Source organism: Bombus affinis, chromosome 13, assembly GCF_024516045.1.
Source record: "Bombus affinis isolate iyBomAffi1 chromosome 13, iyBomAffi1.2, whole genome shotgun sequence".
Classification (NCBI taxonomy): Eukaryota; Metazoa; Arthropoda; class Insecta; order Hymenoptera; family Apidae; genus Bombus; species Bombus affinis.
Window position 1 is genome coordinate 2102434 of NC_066356.1, and position 18116 is coordinate 2120549.

An 18116-nucleotide genomic window follows, 5' to 3' on the forward strand; every position below is an offset into this window, starting at 1 on the left:
ATAAAATTGACAAAAACTTTAGTTTAAGTAAAATTTCTAAAAACTATAAGTAGGAGCAAATAAAATTGTCAAAATTGAATATGCCGCGGCCTTATTAATTAATATATTTTATGAAGATGTCGCTGGACTTTAGCCTCCAGGTTCATAATTTCCTTTCTGATGATGTGTATACTCCATACAAGTTCTTTATGTTTACGATCTGCAGTATGATCATAAATATAGTTTGATACTATTTGATAATTTTTTAAATTTAGGATGTCATCTGAAATAGCACATGTAATTTGATATATTTATATACATATGACTGAGAAATTATAAATAGAAATGAAAATTTTATTAAGTTTATGTTATAAATTATATCATTAATACTTAACCTGTCATAATTTGATATTTACTTAGATTCATTGTATTTTTAGTTTTTATTTTATTTTTCAAATTTTATATGGAAATCAGAAATACGTTTTTAAATATATTAATAAAAATATTTATTCTTATTAAATATATTAATGAAATTATTTATTTTAGGCCTCAGATACACTTAGAATTCTTCATTTGCCACCAGAACTTTCTGATGAACGACGTAATGAATTATTCAAAAAATATGGTGCTACTAAAACCCGAACTTTGAGGTTTTCTAAAAAGTACACTATAACTTTTGCAAAATTCCAATCTCAAGAAATAGCCACACAAGCATTGTTACGTTTACATCAATTAAATGTCAAAGGACAATATTTAACAGTTGAATTTGCTAAAAAGTCTATGTCAATAGAAAAAACAGAAAATAATGTTGATAATGACAAACTTACAAAAGGAGAAAGTAAGAAGGAATCCACAAACAGATCTAACTTTCAAACATTTCTACACAAACTAAATAGTTGGACTATGAACCAAGTTTTTACTCAGCCACCTCCACCAAATATACAATATAAATATTCAGCACCAACAAAAGGCACTTTAATAAGAATAGCCATACAATTATTAAAAGAACCAGTGTTTTATACTCAGGTGAAGAAATTAAAATATAATATAAAAATATAATTTAATATACTATATTCTTTATTTATTCATCTTATCTTATGTTTACATAGGTTTTACATTTGATGAATAGGATGAATTTACCACCTCCTTTTGAAGAATTAGAAGCAGAATTTCCAGCACTTAAGGAAGCTTATGATATAGAAAAGTATAATGATATTTTTATAAAAGAAAGTTTATATACTAAAGGAAACAAAGGTAATGAAATTATATTTTCTCTTCTTCTTATGTTATTTTTTAAGTTATATATATATTTAATGTATAATATACAATAGATATTTTTAATGAGGAAATAGAAGAAGAGGAATCGGAAATAGAGTCAAATGAGGAAGATAATGCAATACCTATGGAAATTATACCTGTAAAAAGAAAACGTCCACAACATAAAAAACGTTTAAAAATTCCAAAATTTATTAATCCAAATAAACAAATAACATCTTCAAATTCTACACAAAAAGTTGTAAAACCAGCAGATATGTTTGAGCCAGTACAACGTGGTGAAACAAAAAATCTTAAAATTGAACTGAAAATGGTGGATAAACTCTTAGATGCTTCAAATAAAGAGGAAAATACTGATTCTAACAATGCTACAGATGGTGGCTTTGGGTTAATGTTTCCGCTTTCTAAACCCCTTGATCTTGCCGAAAATATCGAAAATACTAAGGGTGTTGAGCAAGAAGTAATTACATCTAATCAGTTAGCAAATAATAGAATTTCGGCTAATGGTAAGAATTATTATATTCTCAATAAAACATTGTATTCTTCTAAATATAACAAAGCAATCAAAGAAAGAACACGTTAAATCTTTTTTTCATTATATTTTGTTCATTATAGATCAAAGATTACTTCCTGTTTTTAAAAATTACCACCCTGGGAAACCATCAAATCGTTTATATATAAAGAATCTTACAAAGCAAGTTGAAGAGAAGGATCTACATTTTATTTACCGAAAATATATAGTACCTGAATTAAAAACAGAATTTGAGTAAGCATTAAATAAGAAGCAATTTGCTTGTTATATAATTTAATAACAATTGTTTCTAATAATAATTTATTTTGTTTTAGGTATGATGTGAGACTTATGCAAGAGGGTAGAATGAAGGGTCAAGCATTTATCACATTGCAGACTGTAGAACAAGCACAGTTAGCTCTTAATGAAACAAATGGTTTTATTTTAAAAGATAAGCCAATGGTTGTACAGTTCGCTAAAATATCAAAAAGTTAATAAGAATTTTATTTAATACGTTATATGTATTATATTATTTATAATCAATACTAATTTTAATAAAGACAAATTTTTTACATGCCTAGTAATTTTGTGTCACAATATTTAATATGTTATATGTATTATATTATTTATAATCAATAGTAATTTTAATAAAGACAAATTTTTTATATACCTAGTAATTTTATGTTACGATATTTTGTTTGAAACAAGATAGAACTTATTGTAATGCATACTACATATTTACATTTACGAAAACTTTAATCACATATGTTTACTCTTGTAACGTGGATCTTTGGATCGATGCGGCGAAGTGATTAAATTCAGTACTCTCTACACAAAAGAATGAAAAATTTATATGATACATTATTCTTCAATTATTGATAAATTATAACCGTTAATTTTATGATATTCTGATGTATCGCTATCCATAAATGTGTTATTTAATTTCCATAGAAATTTTTGCGAATATATGAAATAAGACCTCGCTTGAGTTATTTAGTGGCATGTCACAGCCGCGTCAGCGAAGATCGGCGCCCGCCTGGCATTTAGTAATTCGAAGACCTTCCAGTAGAGTGCTATGTTTTGAGTTGTTCGATCTGTATCGAGTGCGTTAAGCGTTCGGTTCACCGATCACCGTCGAGTTGTAACCGTATGTGCTGTCGCCGTCACTCTATTGCCGTCCCTCATTTCCGTCTTCGGTCTCGCACACGTTGACACGTCCTTTGTATTGCCATGGACGTCAGCTTGCTGCTTCAGCATTCACAATATGCGTTACCTGTGGGTATCGTGCTTGTATGTGCGATTCTCGTTTTCGTCTTTGGTTTCAAGAAAGCCGAACAACCACCTTTTGCACAGCTTTCGGTAGGCTCCGACGTGGACCGGAAATTTGCCAACAAGAAACGTAGCAAGATCAAAGAAAAGGTTAGCACGACATAAGTGAGCGATTCAAACAATATATCTTTCTTTTTTTTCGAATCAACTGACAATGCAAATCTAACAATCTTTATCGTTTACCCTCCATATGGTTGTCTATTTGTTGCAAGTATTTCTACACGAACACATGGTTGATAATCAGCTGGCATCACCAGTTGAAAACGATTATTCGTTATCGTCTTTCTCAATGCGTAAAATGCAATTTAATTATGTACATGCGGTTCAGAGTCAATATTATTATCCCTTTCTCTACTTTTTTGAAATATTTTATTATTTATTGTATCATAATAGACATTTATGTATCCATTTTCAAAAAATTCATAAAACTAGGACAATCTTTATTAATATAATTTTCTTTTTTGTCTGTATACAAATTATAAAAAATAAAAAATTTATGTATTTTAAATTTTTATTGAAACAATTTATGTATATTGCAGAAATCTGTTAATGGCCAAGTTACAATTGAAAAGCCAAGTCCTATTAAAAAATCTGTATCAACAAAAACAGATGCTGCAAAGAAAGCTGTGTCTAAACCAGATGATATTGAAGGAAAGCTGAAAGAACGAAAACAAGAAGATAATAAAATTTCTGTAACAAAAAAAGATAAAGATCAAGCTGTAGTAAAAGTTGGTAAAGAAAACAAAGTTGAACAAGTGAAAAATAAGAAGAACATAAAGAATTTATTCCAAGAAAAGCCAGTTGACTTTGATGAAGGTAACATTCTATTGAACATTTTTAAATGACTTTTAAAATAGTATTCTCGATAAACATTAATTTTATGTTTAAAATATAGGCGACTGGGAACAAGCTTATTCACGAAAAGATAAGAAAAATAAGAAAAAAGAAGAAGAATCTCCTTCAAAGAAGAACAAAAAGAATGCTAAAAAGGCTGATTTAATTAATGAAGAAGTTACAAAACAAAAAGTTTCAGAAAAAACAGAAATTAAAGATAAAGTTATTAAGGAAACAGAAAATAAAGAGTTAAAAGAGAAGGAGAAAAAAGATGTGATACTTACACCTATTTCCAATGAGGAAATAAGTAAGGAAAAAGAACAACAAAAGGAAGAACAAACTAAGGTATTCTTTGAATGTTTATTTAAATATATGCTTATGCTTATATGCTTAATATTTAATATTATAATAATTAATGCAATTTAATTATATTTAAGAATGAAACGGTAGAAAAAGAAGAGAAAAAGAGTGGAAAGTCAAAGAAGACTAAGAAAGTTTCTGAAAGTGAAAACACCTCTGTAGTGACCCCACCTACATCAAAAGTAGATAATAAAGTTCAAGAACAAAGAGCAAAAAAGAAGGATGAGAATACAGAAAAAGATTTAGATAATTCAGAAGAAAAAAGTCCTAAAGCTGTACAAACACAAGAGAAGACTGGACCAGTGTTTGATGAACTAGGAGGTAATTTTATCTACTGTAATAAATCTAATTTTGTAGTTTCGAATATCGCAATAATAGTATCAATTCTTGGATCTCAAGAGTAGAAATCTTAAACGTGTTTTTAAACATATTTTAGATGCCTGGACAGAAGCCAAACCTCAAAAGAAAAGTAAAAAGAAAGCTCGTAAAGATAACTGAGGGTGATTAAGTATGATGAAAATTACGTTCCTTGTGAAAAGGAATAGAGTGAGAATCCTGCTTGGTCCAAACGACATGTGTCATTTCGGACTTACCAGGTGTGTTTTAAGTGACTTACCAATTAACCACCTGACCAAATTGTTCCTTCCCCTTGTACATAATGCTAATTGGGCTAGGTTGTTCGATCAGTTCGATTTTACATGCTACATGACTGCAGGTGCAAAAATCGTTGTATGCAGAAAAAATCTTTATTAACTATTGATTTTTTCAACATACTAATTATCTGCTTTAACGAAGTTGCTTTGCATTTAACGAAAGAGGCATAAGTCATAGTTTTCACTATAAAATAGTTATTATATATATGTATTATTCTTTTAAGAATTTTCATATATGTCTATAATGATGTATTAGTATTCTATGAGTTACAGCTACATTTCTTAGTATGTATTTTTAAGAGTTTCATTTTAAGTATAAATTGTTAACAAATAGTACTTATGTCCTTTACGTTTTGTCAACAAGTCCTATGAACAATATTTTTGTAGGTTATTTTGCAACATGTTTGCATTCACGTTAGTAATAATTTAAATATTGATTTTATGCATTATATGTAATTCAAATGTTATAGATGCGAACGGTTGAAAGCCAAAACTTAGAAAGTATGAGATATATTTCAAAACAATAATAAAGTGCAGGACAATCTCTTATGGAGAAAAGTTTGCATTACTGATGTATATGTCATTTTCAATGTACTGAGAGAAATATTTTCTTATACTTGATAGCGGGTAATTTATTCCATCATGTAGATCCAAAATTATATACTTTGTAATAATAAACTGTATGTAATATTTTATTATAAAAAGTACATCAGTAATGAATTTTAAGGATTGATATGCATTTATAAGCATATGTGAACCTGTGTCAAAATTTGTGCCAAGTTGTGAAGAGAAGTAAAACGAGGTACAATGAAAGTCATTACACAATTACATATGATTAATTTATTAATTAAAATAGATGGTTTTAATTGAGATAACTGAATTTTATTCATTATTTATTTGTACAATATATAATTATATATATTTTTGATTTCGGATTTTAATGTTTATATAATACCAGTAGATATGTATAATACTTAAAAATATAAAAAATATTTAATTCATACCTAAAATACTTTTACTAATTATATTATGTGATTTAATAAGAATAAAATTGTGTTCTGACTTTCAAAGTGTCTAGTTATTAAATATATTTAATAGAAAAGAAGATACTTTTTTTTGCAAATATTATCTTTTCATGTATAAGAATAATTCTACTGAACAAAAATCTGATGGAAGTCTTATTAACGAGTATGATCAAACGTGGATCAAATAATCAAAGTTATTATGTTGTCTTTTAATTTTTTACGAACAATCTAATCCAACCGTTCACATTTTATGCCATGTATAAAATATAGTGAGTATATTGATTATACATTAAAGGTTTTCTCTGAATGATCTTTTTAACTAATGTAATTTAATCGTTAATATCTAGATTATGTATAGTAATATCGCATATGGAAATGCAAGAGTTAAACTATATAAGAGAAGTAATGTCTTGAAAGAAGAATTAAATATTAAGGATATCTTTAAAGAAAACGTTAAAATTAAATACTATATTCAGAGTTTTTTGGCTTCTATTTTCTGAAAAAATGAAAAGACAAAAATTTGAAATCGAAAAATGATGTTAGTTGCAATCGCGTTATCGCGAATAAGTGCGTAATAATTAATATAGGAGTTGCATTGTAACGTCATTTGCTCGAAACAATTTACTAATTAGTGTTATATGTTAATATGTAAAGATAAAGAAAGAATACTTAGGGTGTATGGCGAATGAAATATTGTGATAAGTATACTGTATACCTGAGCGTTACATGAACGTTATAAAATAGTACTGTTAAATAATATTATCATTTATAGCTTTTACTTATAAAAAGAAAATGAAAAAATATTCGTTTAAATAGCTTTCCATATTTTGTACTTTTACCCTTAATATATTTTCACAAAATATTCATTCTACCTGTATGTTTTGAGATATACATACAAGGTGTTAAAGACTTTAGTATTTCACATATTTTAAAAAATTCTTTATTATAAAATATTGATACTTTGAGAAAAAGAAAGGTTTCTTTATATAATTACAATCTTTTCAAACGAGCTTCAATTCTATATACATATAGTGTGGAATCACGGATTGTTATTACTATGTAAAATCCAATTAAATATAGTCACTTGTATCGAGTGACCCCATCAAGTGCCAAAAGTATATGTTATACTTTACTATGGGCAACTGTTGTATAATAATTTTTGGTAATGAAAAGACTAATATTCATCTTTCGATTATTTATAAATATATCGTGTCTACATTTCTAACTTTATGTAGCAAGCACTCTGCATTTTTATAATTTCACTTTCCTATAGGTAATTATTCAAACGAATTGTTGGAAGTACCTCTTCAACTATAATTGAAGTAATAAAAAGGAAACGTACGGAATATAAAGATATTTTTACAGGCATTATGATCAGTGTTGAAATAACGATTTTTCTTACTAGTACGAGTTATTATACTTCGTTGTTTAAGGTATAAACGGCACTAAGGAAAAGTAAAAAATGTAGTCTTTATTTTGTTTCTATTGCAATTATAAATGCAAACATCGCTTAAATAATTCACGTTGCATGTATACTATCCATGTTCAGTGTTACAGCTGTATTAAACTTATATATTTAAGTAGACAATTGATCGAGCAAAGCTAAATATAATTAATTATAGTTTTATATTATGAACGATTATGTAATGTTATTGTTCAACGCTGGTCGTAAGAAACGTTTATATTTACCAAATAATCATTGGTGTACTTAAGTTCAACGATTGGGACAATTTGAGTAGCTGCCGAATCATGCGATCTAGGTATTTAATATCATCATATTTTTGTATGTAATATTCTTCGGGTTACTAACTCGCGTGACGATACAATGACAAAGAGGCGAAATTAATTCGGTTAATCAGCCTGGAAATTAAGGGAGTTTTTAAAATCATGTTGATAGAAGGATATCATATTTTGAATAATATTTATATGCACTTTACTCGTTTATCGAGTAATTAAATATCGATGTAAAAATCACTATAAAACTGTTGCTATCTCAAGATTCTAATAAAAAAAAAGAATTAAACAAAAAATTAAATACTAATGATATAAGGAAGTCTTTCCAACAAAACTAAATTTAATTGTACTGATTATGATTAAAAAAATATTATCGCTATTGTATATATGTATAATATATTAATCAGCAATGTTCTTTCTAATTAAATATATACGTATGTGCAATTTTATTGTATACTGAAATGGTAGTAGTTTGAAAAGCTAGTGATTGAATAACGCGGTCTATACAAGTACGATTGTAGAGATATTTCAAAAGTGTCGATCAGTGTCCAACGAAATTAATTATATTTTTAAACATACATATATGTACTTTGATTGTAGCTTAATGAGACTATTGTAGTTTCAAATAGTGATTATAATGTGACCTCAATATCTTGCTTGAGTGTAGTTCAAAGTAACTGAAATATTTTTTGCTAAAGAAAGTCTTTCTCTTCATATAAATAAATGTATGATACGAAGTTTAGTGGCCTAACGCTTGCAATATTATTAACCTGATAGTGATGTACCTGGACTCTGATCATAATAGAAATATCGAATATAGAATAAAGGAAACTAAGTGCAGACTAGATAAAAGGATATTATTCCGCGAAACAGAAATGTCATGGTTATTCACGATGTATTTTATTCACCAAAAGTGTTAACGTAATTACTGATATTACGATATCTATATTGATATATTTGTGTAAAATGCGTGTATTTCAGTTAGTTCAAATATTATGTATAGCGTACGATTTAATGTTGAAATCGACATAAATGGAATTTTCTTTCAAAATTGATGGAAAAAATATAATTCAAGAGAAATATTCTGTTTCCAACGGCTGCATATTCTTATTTGAATTATGATATCATTATAAATTCTGAAAATTTATATAAGTCCTTGCAATATAGATATTTCGTAACTGTAAGTTTAAAATACATGATCAAAGCTACTACAAAAAAATCGCGCAATCGGTACAAATGCGAAAATAGAATATTTCTCGTTCCGTACTTACATTTCTGATTGTGACATTTTTGGGATAGAAGTATAAGCGAAAAATATAATGCATTACAAAATAAAAAAGAGGCAAAAAGAGGTAAATGAAATGAGGAATAAAAATTATATTTTTCAACATTCAGTTGCAACCATTCACTGCGCCCGCCCACTAATTATCGTTACAATGAATGTTTTGTACATATTTAATTGTTATTACAGTTTTTAAATATTGTATAAGGAAGGCTAGTTTATTCTACGTTTCAAGGGACCACAGAATATAGACAGATAATAAAACGTACAGAACCTCGTTTCTCATTTTACTTTTTCATCAACTGTTCCTTCATTATTCTCTTTTAGTTTCTACTTCCTATATGAAATTATTTACATTATATAAACTTGTACAGTATCTATTCTTTTTTTTTTTACTAATTAATCTACTCATCGTTGGGAACACCAACAATGTCGTTAGAATACATACGTTTTACATTTATGATTATCATATTTCACTTTCATTATTAAAAAAAATCATTTACTTAAATTCATTTTTCTAGTTTTTCTAAATGTTACTTTCTACGCTTATTTTCGAAATCCTTTTTTAGGGTATTTGCTGCATTTCCTTTTGAATGGTTTAACAGGCTTCGAATCGCCCTCGTTCTCGATCTTGACTTTATTGCTCTTTCTTCCCAAATCAATAGATTTTATTCCTTTGTGTCTAATTAACAATCTACCATTCTTTCTGGACGATCTGTTTTTATTCTTAATTCTTTTCTTCCTCTTGTGTTTCTTTTTACGATCCATATTAGCTATTATCGCTTCTGTGTCGGCGGACACTTTCACTTTCGGCTGCTGAATCGTAACAGTTACCCTCACAAATAGATCGTACAGAACATCGCCACAAAATTCACCAAAGCAATATTCTTCTCCACACTCAGCACAAGTTTTTACGCTACTTTCGATCATACCGGCACGGTTTTTACTGCGTCTAATGGGGCTTATAATTGATCGTCGTTCTTTAGCAACTGTTTTTGCTTCTAATTTTCCCATTTCTACCTGAGAAAGAGAACGTAATACAATATAAAATAACTACACGACCTAACGATACTACTTAATTTTAAAAATATGGTTTCCAAAACGCTACACATAAATAATAATATTCACAGCTTAAAGCTATTAATGTAGTGTAATCTACGAATGATCAAATATTCAAGTTGGCTTTGATAGTTCGAAATGTTTCAAACAAAAGTTTATTGGTATAAAATGAGGAATCTACAGATGTAAAAAAATGTTTCAAAAGCTAATTTGATTGGTGTGTGCGGGATTACAAGGCCTAAATAAAATAAATACCAATCTGGAAAACATTTCTTCGTCTTGTCGATGCTTTGGTCTGATCGGCGTTAACATTCTCCAATCAATAGCAACCTGTTGTAATTCGTGAAGATTCAAAGCTCTCATGTCTGGAGGTATCGGATTTCCATAATTCCATTCCTTTCCAAATGCTTTCAGTTCTTTTCTGGTTGGCTTCCAGGAAAATTCTTTATCGCGCACTTTTGCATCATCTTTTTTTACCTATTACCATAATTATTCCATAATTATCAGGGAGTAGAATTTTCAGATTTTGATAGTGAACTTTTTGTCATTTTATTACACTGCCAAAGGATCTTAATTGTATGCAATCATGGAGGAACAGTTAAATTATTCGTATTACTCCAACCTTTTCCGGTTTAATTTTAAATTCAGGGCAATTTTCGAGCAGTCGCCGGAATTCTTCTTGAGAATTACAGGTTGCTTTACTTAGATCAGGTAATAAATTTGCATCCTTCTTATCTTCTTTTAGAAGATCGTCCAATTGGAAGGCCATTATTTATATCTGCAATCCAAGAAAAATATTCAGATCTCATTTTCCGATACGTAAATCATTATTCCTTCCTTATTTTATACTGTCTGTACAAATTCGTTTTCTACAAATATAAAACGAAAGAAACGAAAATGTGAACAAAAACGCGATTGTTTGGTTTTTGTTAAAAGATCTCTGATGCAACAGGAGAGATTAGGCATCTCTCGGAATCCCATTCGATCTGTTTCATTAAAAGACCCTGCAAGATAGATTTACATATATCAATTTATGGAATACTAATATACATAAAGGCGTCTCTATTTCGTTATACGACACGTACGTTTTTCAAGGTAGATAATTTAGATAGAATTTCTTGTCCGCACCAAATATTAGAATCGTCATTTCGTGATCCTTTATTATCAGTATTATTAATATGAACATTGTTCAATCGAGCTTTATCACTTTGCTCGCTCCTATTCTCTTCGATAGTGATTCTCCCATTCTTGTCAGTTCTCAATGGTACGATAGAGTTCAAACTATCCATTGAGAGATCTGCGTCATAGTTGTCAACTTTTAATTTTGATCTATTTAATGTTCGAATTTTCGATTTAATATTCATAAACTTTCTTCTGTCAGGAGATGGCGATCTATCAAAAAACACAGTTGATTATCTGTTATAATATTTATAATATAATATTTTTAATGCACGAATCGAAATATTAATAAGAATTACGTCTACCTAGAACGTTCATCGCTGGATTCAACTTGACGTCTCCTCAATCGCAATCGTCGTTGATAATGAGGATCTTTTTCGCTTTGCGTGCGATATCGAGTTCCAGGTCTAAGAAATTAACAATATTTAAACATCTTTCGTACTACGATGAGATAAGCTTTAATTAAATATTAATCTATGTTTGAACATTATTAAAAATTACCTATTAGCATTCCACTGTGGTCTAGATTCGATAGCTCTTCTAGGTTGAGGTTTCGATCGACGAAAAGTTTTTACGATAATATCTTCCGCCAATCCAACGTTAGCAGACCTTTTAAATTAACGAAACATTGCACATAACATTCAATACCATGCAAATGTTAGTTAGAAGATAAAATATTTGCATATTTATAAACACCCAAATATAGCAAAAGCAAGCATAACTTGTGTAATAATAAATAATGTATATATGTGCAAATAAATGTACAAAAAAGATAGTAATATAAAATAAAAATAATTGTGTAATAAAGTGCGTAAAAAATAGAATTTCGAGAAACGAAATGAAATCATAATTACCGCTTCTATTTGCAAGACAGAAGAATAATATCCTCTACGACTCTTCAAGTTTTGAAGTGATTCAATGCATCATATTACGACTCACTTTTCAATGTCCCTTTTAATAGCATTCGTCGCATCCTTGCGGTCCTTCATAGAAGTATCCTTAGTGGTCAAGTCCTGCACTTTCTCCGGAAAATCCTGAATATTTTTCTCTATATCTGTTTGCGTACCGAAATCTCGGCCATTTATAGCTCTGTATTTGCTTGGCGTGAGTAATCTATTCTCTACGATCATCGATGATATCCTGGAGGAATTTGGGGTAAAGTTCGAACTGCCTATATTCTGTATGAAGGTATTCAAGCCTACAGATAAATTACTGTTCGAATTATTTTCTAATCTTCTTGGTGTTGGAGTCAACACCAAATTGACCAATTGAAGATTTGCCTTGCTGAGTAGTTCCGAATCTTCGAGTCGACCACTTAGCACAATGGCTACGTCTTTGCTAACAGGAACTTGGACTGGTTTTATGTCATCCATATTTTGTTCTGATTTGTTTATCGTATTATTGTCATCGTTATCGTCATTGTGTGTTTTGTTACTATCGTTATCAACATTATTATATTGTCCTTTATTTGATGTTTCTTTCTCGACAGTTTCGTTTTCAACATCGTCATTATTAGAAAGTAGATTCTGTTGACTTCCTGCACTCGCGGAATTTTGACCGACCTGGTTTTCATTCGAAGTATTGGATTCACAGTTTTTAAGAGATGCAATGGGATTCTCTTCGCTATTTTTTTTGCACTTTCGCCGAAATTTCTTTTGTTCCTTTGCTAAACGCTCTGCTGCTTCTAACACTTCACGCATCGCTTCGGCTTGTCTTAATTTAGCCGCTTCTCGGTCTTTTAATTTTCTTTGTTCTTCCTCAAATCTAGGATAAAGATGATTTCGCATAGACTTATTGAACTAATTATACGTGTGTTTACTTGGTAGAGACACGTATAATCCGTTGTAAAAATAAACTCAATATGTTTATACCTTTCCTTCTCCTTTTCCCTTTCTCGTTTGATTCGTTCTTCCTCTAATCGTTCCTCCCTCAGACGTCGCTCCTTCTCTTCTTTCCTTTGTCGATCCTTTTCTTCAAGTTGTTTTTTAATCGCGCTCTGAAGTTCTAGAGCTTTTTGTCTTCTTACTTCTCGTTCTTGAAGAATTTGTGCATCGACAGGAATATTTTGACCGCGAAGATAGGTCTTGTTATCGGATCCGATCGAGCCCACCGTTGAGCTGTCTGAACTACTCGCACTCTCGTGATTAATAACCAGAACCTTGATAAATATTAATATAAAGTTACAAATTCTGATTATAGAAGATAATAGTTAACATGATATATATCAATAGAAGATACGATATTTGTTCTATTGATTAAAATTAGTATTAAATAGTTATCGAAATCGAGTTACAAGGTATTTCTGATAGTCATACTTGGCTCGAATGTCCCAATCTTGACAACCAAGATGGTGGTGGTGGATCTCCTCGTGTAGTCTCCTGACCCCAGACACTGCCCCATCTTGGCCTGTTAAGTTCGCCTATTCTACCATCAGATAATCTCCTCGATGGTGGTAATGAACTTTCAGGTGTTGTGTGATAAGGATTCTGCCACGTCTTTTCGGTCATGTCCGCTCCTAGTGGCTTGCAACTGGGCAACAGCGCTAGAGAATCAAACAGGAAATTACCTGTTATTTAAAAGCAAATATTTTATCGGCAAATGTGAATGCTTCTTTTTTAAAAAATCGAACTTCCACATACATATGTAAGAAACTGTAATAACTAATAATAGAAAATAAATAGTTTAAGGTAAGAACAAGATGATTCCATCGAATTCGTAGAAAATATACTCTAGCGTGTCATGAACTTATGCAATACGATCTGGTACTTACTGTATGATATAATATGTTAAGCTTCTTACTCCAAAATCTACCATACGAACTTACTTCCTTTCGCTGACACGGGTACGTCTACAGAGTCGCTGGCATAACCGGAAGTTTCTCCTTCGCGTTCTTCACCTTGCGAGCCGTAATGATTGTTTTTCGAATTCTCGTAACGATCGTAAAGTCGACGTTTCTCGGAATGGTAGTGTAAGCATTCTGTAGCGAAGTCGCGTTGTTGGCTCTAAAATACGAAGCAATGAATTTGTTCTATAAAGGCAAAGATAAAATGGTTCGCGTGACGAGAGAGCAATTCCCTACTTTTTCATCAATCTGGATATCGTGTTCCCTTTAATGCGCATATACATATACATATACTTATAGTTGGATATGATTACTGTACCAGTACGAGACAGGGACGACAAACGGTGATCTGTATCGACTTTTGAGATTTGTAGGGCCTGTTTGCTATCTTGACATAGATTTAAGCTTAAGAGAATACGATTGCTTTGCCTTTATCGCGTTTCGTTATTTTAACGAGAACAGTTTTTATAAAATAAATGCTTTGCAGGAAAAGAATTATTTTCTATTTTAAAAGTACAGTTATATATCCTTAAGTGCTTATGTTATTTATTACGTTATTGATTGCATTGAAGATATTTAAATTGATTTTATATAAGTATTTGTGCAAAGGCAAATCAATTTTTTAAATACTGCTATATTGTTATTTTATATGAATTTTAAAAATATGTAACTATCTTAAATTGTATATGTATATAACTCGTTATATAGCATTGTAATTTTCTTCTAGCTCAAACTACAACAATCTACATCAAATATATGTAATTGCTTCAACTTTAAATATACAGTGACTTCCAAAAGTGTCGCAACACTTTTTGAAACTGAATTTGGTCGTTTGGTCCAGTTTTAAAAAAGTTACTCAGTCTTAAATAGTGTTGCACCAGGTTTGGTAGTCATTGCATGTCCTATGTACATTCGATATGAAAATTGGGGTATGTACAAAGTATGTAATTTTGGTAAGAAACTTGGTCATATACAGACAAGAAGTAGTCAAGAGGTGAGTGAACTTTGCTTGAAAGATAAGAATCGATTTGCCAGACTGCCTTACTTTTGCTTTCCCCTCACGAGTAACACACAATCACGTATAACTTTCAACACAGTCTCGAAGCGGCAATTAAAAGCACGTGCTCATTTGTTATTCCGCTATCGTATAGAACGGCATTTAGAACAAATTTTACGTAATGAATATTAAAAAATAATCAATTATACACAATACATAAGCGCGGTATGTAGCGTAAATAGTAGGACAATGTTACGAATATTCAAGCATAAAAAGAAATTACGATCATCTTAAATTCTGCATCTACATATTTTGTTGTTCGCTTATCTTCCTTATATATTTATATATTTATCGTTTTACAATATCTTTTATTTAATAAAAATCATGTTTAATAAATAACGTATACCGTTATAATTTGTAATTTATAATTTATAATTTATAATCGTTATTCCTGGTCAAAATCATTGAAAGTATTCGAATATTTTTGTGAGCCCCTGTATGTTGATATATGTTTCAGTCTCTATGTTAAGCGTATCGCATGGACGAACCTGACAATGATATTGTTGCTGATCCTTGTTATAAATCGGTGGCAAGCTCGGACTTCTGTGCCTAATCTGCGAAACTTCTGACTGCTCGTGCAGATTTATCAAGCTACCACCATTGCAATCCAGACATTTTACGCTCGTGCCGCCGTTTCCGGAACTCTCTGTCACCAGACTCTTCAAGCTGACGGTACTTCCGTAATGTCCAGCAGCACGAAAAGGTTTTGAGGGCGATTGCTTGTCTTTCGTTTCCGTCAAGGACATTCTTGCGCCATTCGAATAGGTGCTGCGTTACACGTTTTATTAATACATCGTACAATAGTAATAGAAACACCTTGATTTACAATCGGATCGATGCGAGCCTGTCTGACTAACATTGAACACGTTTATTTAATATCACTAATCTAATGAATTAGATACGAGTACCTTGACCCTATTCAATTGTTGATCAGTTCTTGAATATTTAACAAAATTCTGAAGCTTTTATATAGAATTTAAATTCATAATGCTTACTATATTAACATATTAACCGAGAAAGACGAGTTAACTCGTCACTCAGATTGCCAATCTCTTGGATATAATAACATCTTTATTTAAACTTTCAATTTTGCAAAAACCAGAAATCTAGCTGAAACTGATTTAGCTTTGGTAACATCTGATTGTATAATTATGAAAGTTTCTGGTTAAAGGATAATACGTTTAACAGATGAAATATCCTTCATCTACTCCTCTAGTGTCTAAATATTATTTTAAGCTATATACGAATAATTAAAAAATAATCATACGTAATGTCTATTTGATTACTTGAACATAATCTTCTTAATAGTTTTTTACACGACTTACTCTATACTTAGAATAAATTCAATTAGTAAATATATTTAAATAGCCTTGGTGTTTTTGAATGAAAATTTTAAAACAACTAAATTTACCATGACCTTTCCATTTATTGTATTTTTGGTATTCAATACTTACCGGATATTGGTGCGGATATTGATGTTATTTTTCAGAAGACCCCAACTTCCGCCAAGACGTGCCATTTCTTCTACAGTATCCGTATAAAGTATTAATTTGCCGCGTAATATTATCATATTTTCATGCTAATATCTCTCTCATATTTAATTCAGTTTGTATATAAATGTACATTATTTTGTATTCTCTACCGGCTACTTGTATTAAGATTTCATATGACCTGATGTAATTTACATTTCCATCTAAATTTACTACGATTTCGATACGGTACACAGCACGCGATATGCTATTTTTGTATCAAATACATTATTGCAACTTTAGTTTTCATATTTTTCAATATCTACGATCATTTTGAGCAAATCTCAAGGATGCTACATTTTTTTTCAAGATTATCGAGTATAGGATCATTCGAATGATTGGAATTTCAAGACCTACCTCTCTCTCTCGCCCATTGGATCCTTTTTTGTTCCACTAATGACGTTCTCCCGATCATTCTTGGCGCGCGACACGTTTCGCGCGAAAAGATATTTGCACGTTCGGTAATGAGGGTACAGTCAAATACGTAGGGAAAAAATAAAACAAAACCAACATCAATCAGTCATTATTTAATGCTAACACACGGCAGTTTTACCTATTTAGCCGTTTTCGATCTCCGGACGATGAACCATCCAATGTTTCGGTGCGCGACGACTTCCGGCGCGAATTTGAAACCCTTAGATGTCAAAAGACGTTGCTCGAGTTCATCGCAGGTCGTGTCAATATTTGAGACTGCGGTAGGCCTGCAAGACTGTACAAGGTTCACCTGACAAGTACACACACGTGTGGCTTATATTAAATGCGAAAGGTACGCGCGGTCGCGATTCGATTACGCGGTACGTTTCTATGGGAACAATCGTGAATCAACCACGGAACCTCTTGTACTATTGTCAGGGTCGATAATATTGACCAGACAGGCTAGATAAGGGATAATGACCTCCAACCGTCTATTTGACGGTCAGAGATCACATCTTCGACAGTGGCATATGAACGTATGTAGGTACATCGTTGAAGAGATAAAACTGCTGTAATGAATAACAACTTAAATAGCTGTACCAATGTAAAGCAGAAGATGCAATGTTTCATAGCTTTCTGCACGACTTAGGAATATCAGTGACATTTCAATTTAAAATTCTATGTATCTTATTTGTTATATCAAATTTTCGTAAATGTTATCTTGTATTGAAATAGAGACAAAGATCATACATATATTTATGTAATGAAGGTTTATTTTACATAAGTTTATGTAGAGCAAACAAAACCTTGTCGTTATTAATATAAGAAGTACATGTTTATTTAGCTAGTCAATCAATTCCATATTTCTAATTTAGTTTGTCTTAGATTGGTATACTAGATAGGTGTAATCTAAAATTATATAATTTATTTGCAATATATACGTATTGTATTAATACAGTTTATGTATAGTTTAAATATCATCCACAGATATGCTGTTTTATAAAATTGTAAATAAAATAACATTATTAAGTCTTTTATAAAACCAATATTTATA

At 30.6% G+C, this 18116-nt stretch overlaps 4 protein-coding genes across 5 annotated transcripts; 2 read left to right on the forward strand and 2 right to left on the reverse strand.

The window, feature by feature from the left end:
- Positions 1–133: 133 nt before the first annotated feature.
- Positions 134–2349, forward strand: LOC126923440 (RNA-binding region-containing protein 3). Of its 2 annotated transcripts, none has more exons than XM_050736896.1 (6): positions 134–276; positions 526–1005; positions 1089–1233; positions 1311–1760; positions 1870–2020; positions 2101–2349. In XM_050736896.1, the coding sequence occupies exons 1-6, from the start codon at positions 256–258 to the stop codon at positions 2258–2260; spliced, it is 1407 nt and encodes a 468-aa protein (XP_050592853.1). In that variant the 5' UTR covers positions 134–255; the 3' UTR covers positions 2261–2349. The 2 variants fall into 2 exon arrangements, with proteins under 2 accessions (XP_050592853.1, XP_050592854.1); XM_050736897.1 differs by having other exon boundaries at positions 1332–1760.
- Positions 2350–2783: 434 nt separating this feature from the next.
- LOC126923445 (nucleolar protein 58-like) lies at positions 2784–9090 on the forward strand. Its single transcript, XM_050736907.1, has 5 exons — positions 2784–3184; positions 3634–3910; positions 3990–4273; positions 4366–4609; positions 4725–9090. The coding sequence occupies exons 1-5, from the start codon at positions 2996–2998 to the stop codon at positions 4784–4786; spliced, it is 1056 nt and encodes a 351-aa protein (XP_050592864.1). The 5' UTR covers positions 2784–2995; the 3' UTR covers positions 4787–9090.
- Positions 9091–9295: 205 nt separating this feature from the next.
- On the reverse strand, positions 9296–10937 carry LOC126923447 (uncharacterized). The gene is made up of 3 exons (XM_050736911.1): positions 10664–10937; positions 10297–10518; positions 9296–10002 (listed from the first exon to the last, which is right to left on the reverse strand). Exons 1-3 carry the CDS (start codon positions 10808–10810, stop codon positions 9529–9531), a joined length of 843 nt encoding a protein of 280 aa, XP_050592868.1. The 5' UTR covers positions 10811–10937; the 3' UTR covers positions 9296–9528.
- Positions 10848–17449, reverse strand: LOC126923434 (histone-lysine N-methyltransferase, H3 lysine-79 specific). Its single transcript, XM_050736879.1, has 11 exons — positions 17006–17449; positions 16574–16643; positions 15608–15887; positions 14045–14222; positions 13536–13762; positions 13092–13378; positions 12160–12984; positions 11722–11829; positions 11526–11627; positions 11127–11433; positions 10848–11045 (listed from the first exon to the last, which is right to left on the reverse strand). Exons 1-11 carry the CDS (start codon positions 17061–17063, stop codon positions 10971–10973), a joined length of 2517 nt encoding a protein of 838 aa, XP_050592836.1. The 5' UTR covers positions 17064–17449; the 3' UTR covers positions 10848–10970.
- Positions 17450–18116: the final 667 nt, after the last annotated feature.